The sequence below is a fragment of the Sphaeroforma arctica genome (genome assembly GCF_001186125.1).
Source record: "Sphaeroforma arctica JP610 unplaced genomic scaffold supercont1.10872, whole genome shotgun sequence".
NCBI lineage: Eukaryota > Ichthyosporea > Ichthyophonida > Sphaeroforma > Sphaeroforma arctica.
In genome coordinates this window covers 352-887 of record NW_014029686.1, presented here as the reverse complement: position 1 = coordinate 887, position 536 = coordinate 352, and the positions used below count along the sequence as shown (strand labels likewise).

The 536-nt window shown below is 46.8% G+C and overlaps 1 protein-coding gene across 1 annotated transcript; it reads right to left on the bottom strand.

Moving 5' to 3' along the window:
- Nucleotides 1-132: 132 nt before the first annotated feature.
- SARC_17471 (hypothetical protein) lies at nt 133-317 on the bottom strand (the record flags this gene model as incomplete). The annotated part of the gene is made up of 1 exon (XM_014288438.1): nt 133-317. A coding segment is annotated over one exon (185 nt), but the record flags the coding sequence as incomplete, so codon positions are not given.
- Nucleotides 318-536: the final 219 nt, after the last annotated feature.

Below are 536 nucleotides of genomic sequence, written 5' to 3'. Positions count from 1 at the left end.
ATATTTGAGGCATTGTTTTAAATAGTACGCATACGATGCATTCGTCTCCACATAATAAACATTTACCACTCCACACCCCTCTTATCCTAAACTCAAAACCCTAAACCCCATTACTCTATTTCCTTCACTTACGGATGCCCAAGCAGATCGGCAGCAGAGGGCCTAAGCTTAGGTATGTGGTCCAACATGCTCCGAATTAGGGTTGCTTCCACCTCCAATTCCTTCTCATCGAAGTTTGTGGGAAACTCCACCGACGCCGAACGCAGCGCTTGAATGCTCTTAACGCGTTCCATCGCAGTCTCCATGGAGTGACACATCTCGAAGAAAATAATCCCCAGGCTATATATGTCCACCTGGAGGAAGCGAGGGAGCGTGTAGGTAGAATTCTATAAATAGCGGCGTAGGTAAAATTCTATAAATAGATGCACGCTGCACGGGGCCGACTGCAGATGGGCTCGGGGAGCAAGTGAAGGTGTGTGTAGGTGGATATCTATAAATAGATATACGTTTGCACGGCCTACATTGTAAATGACCGC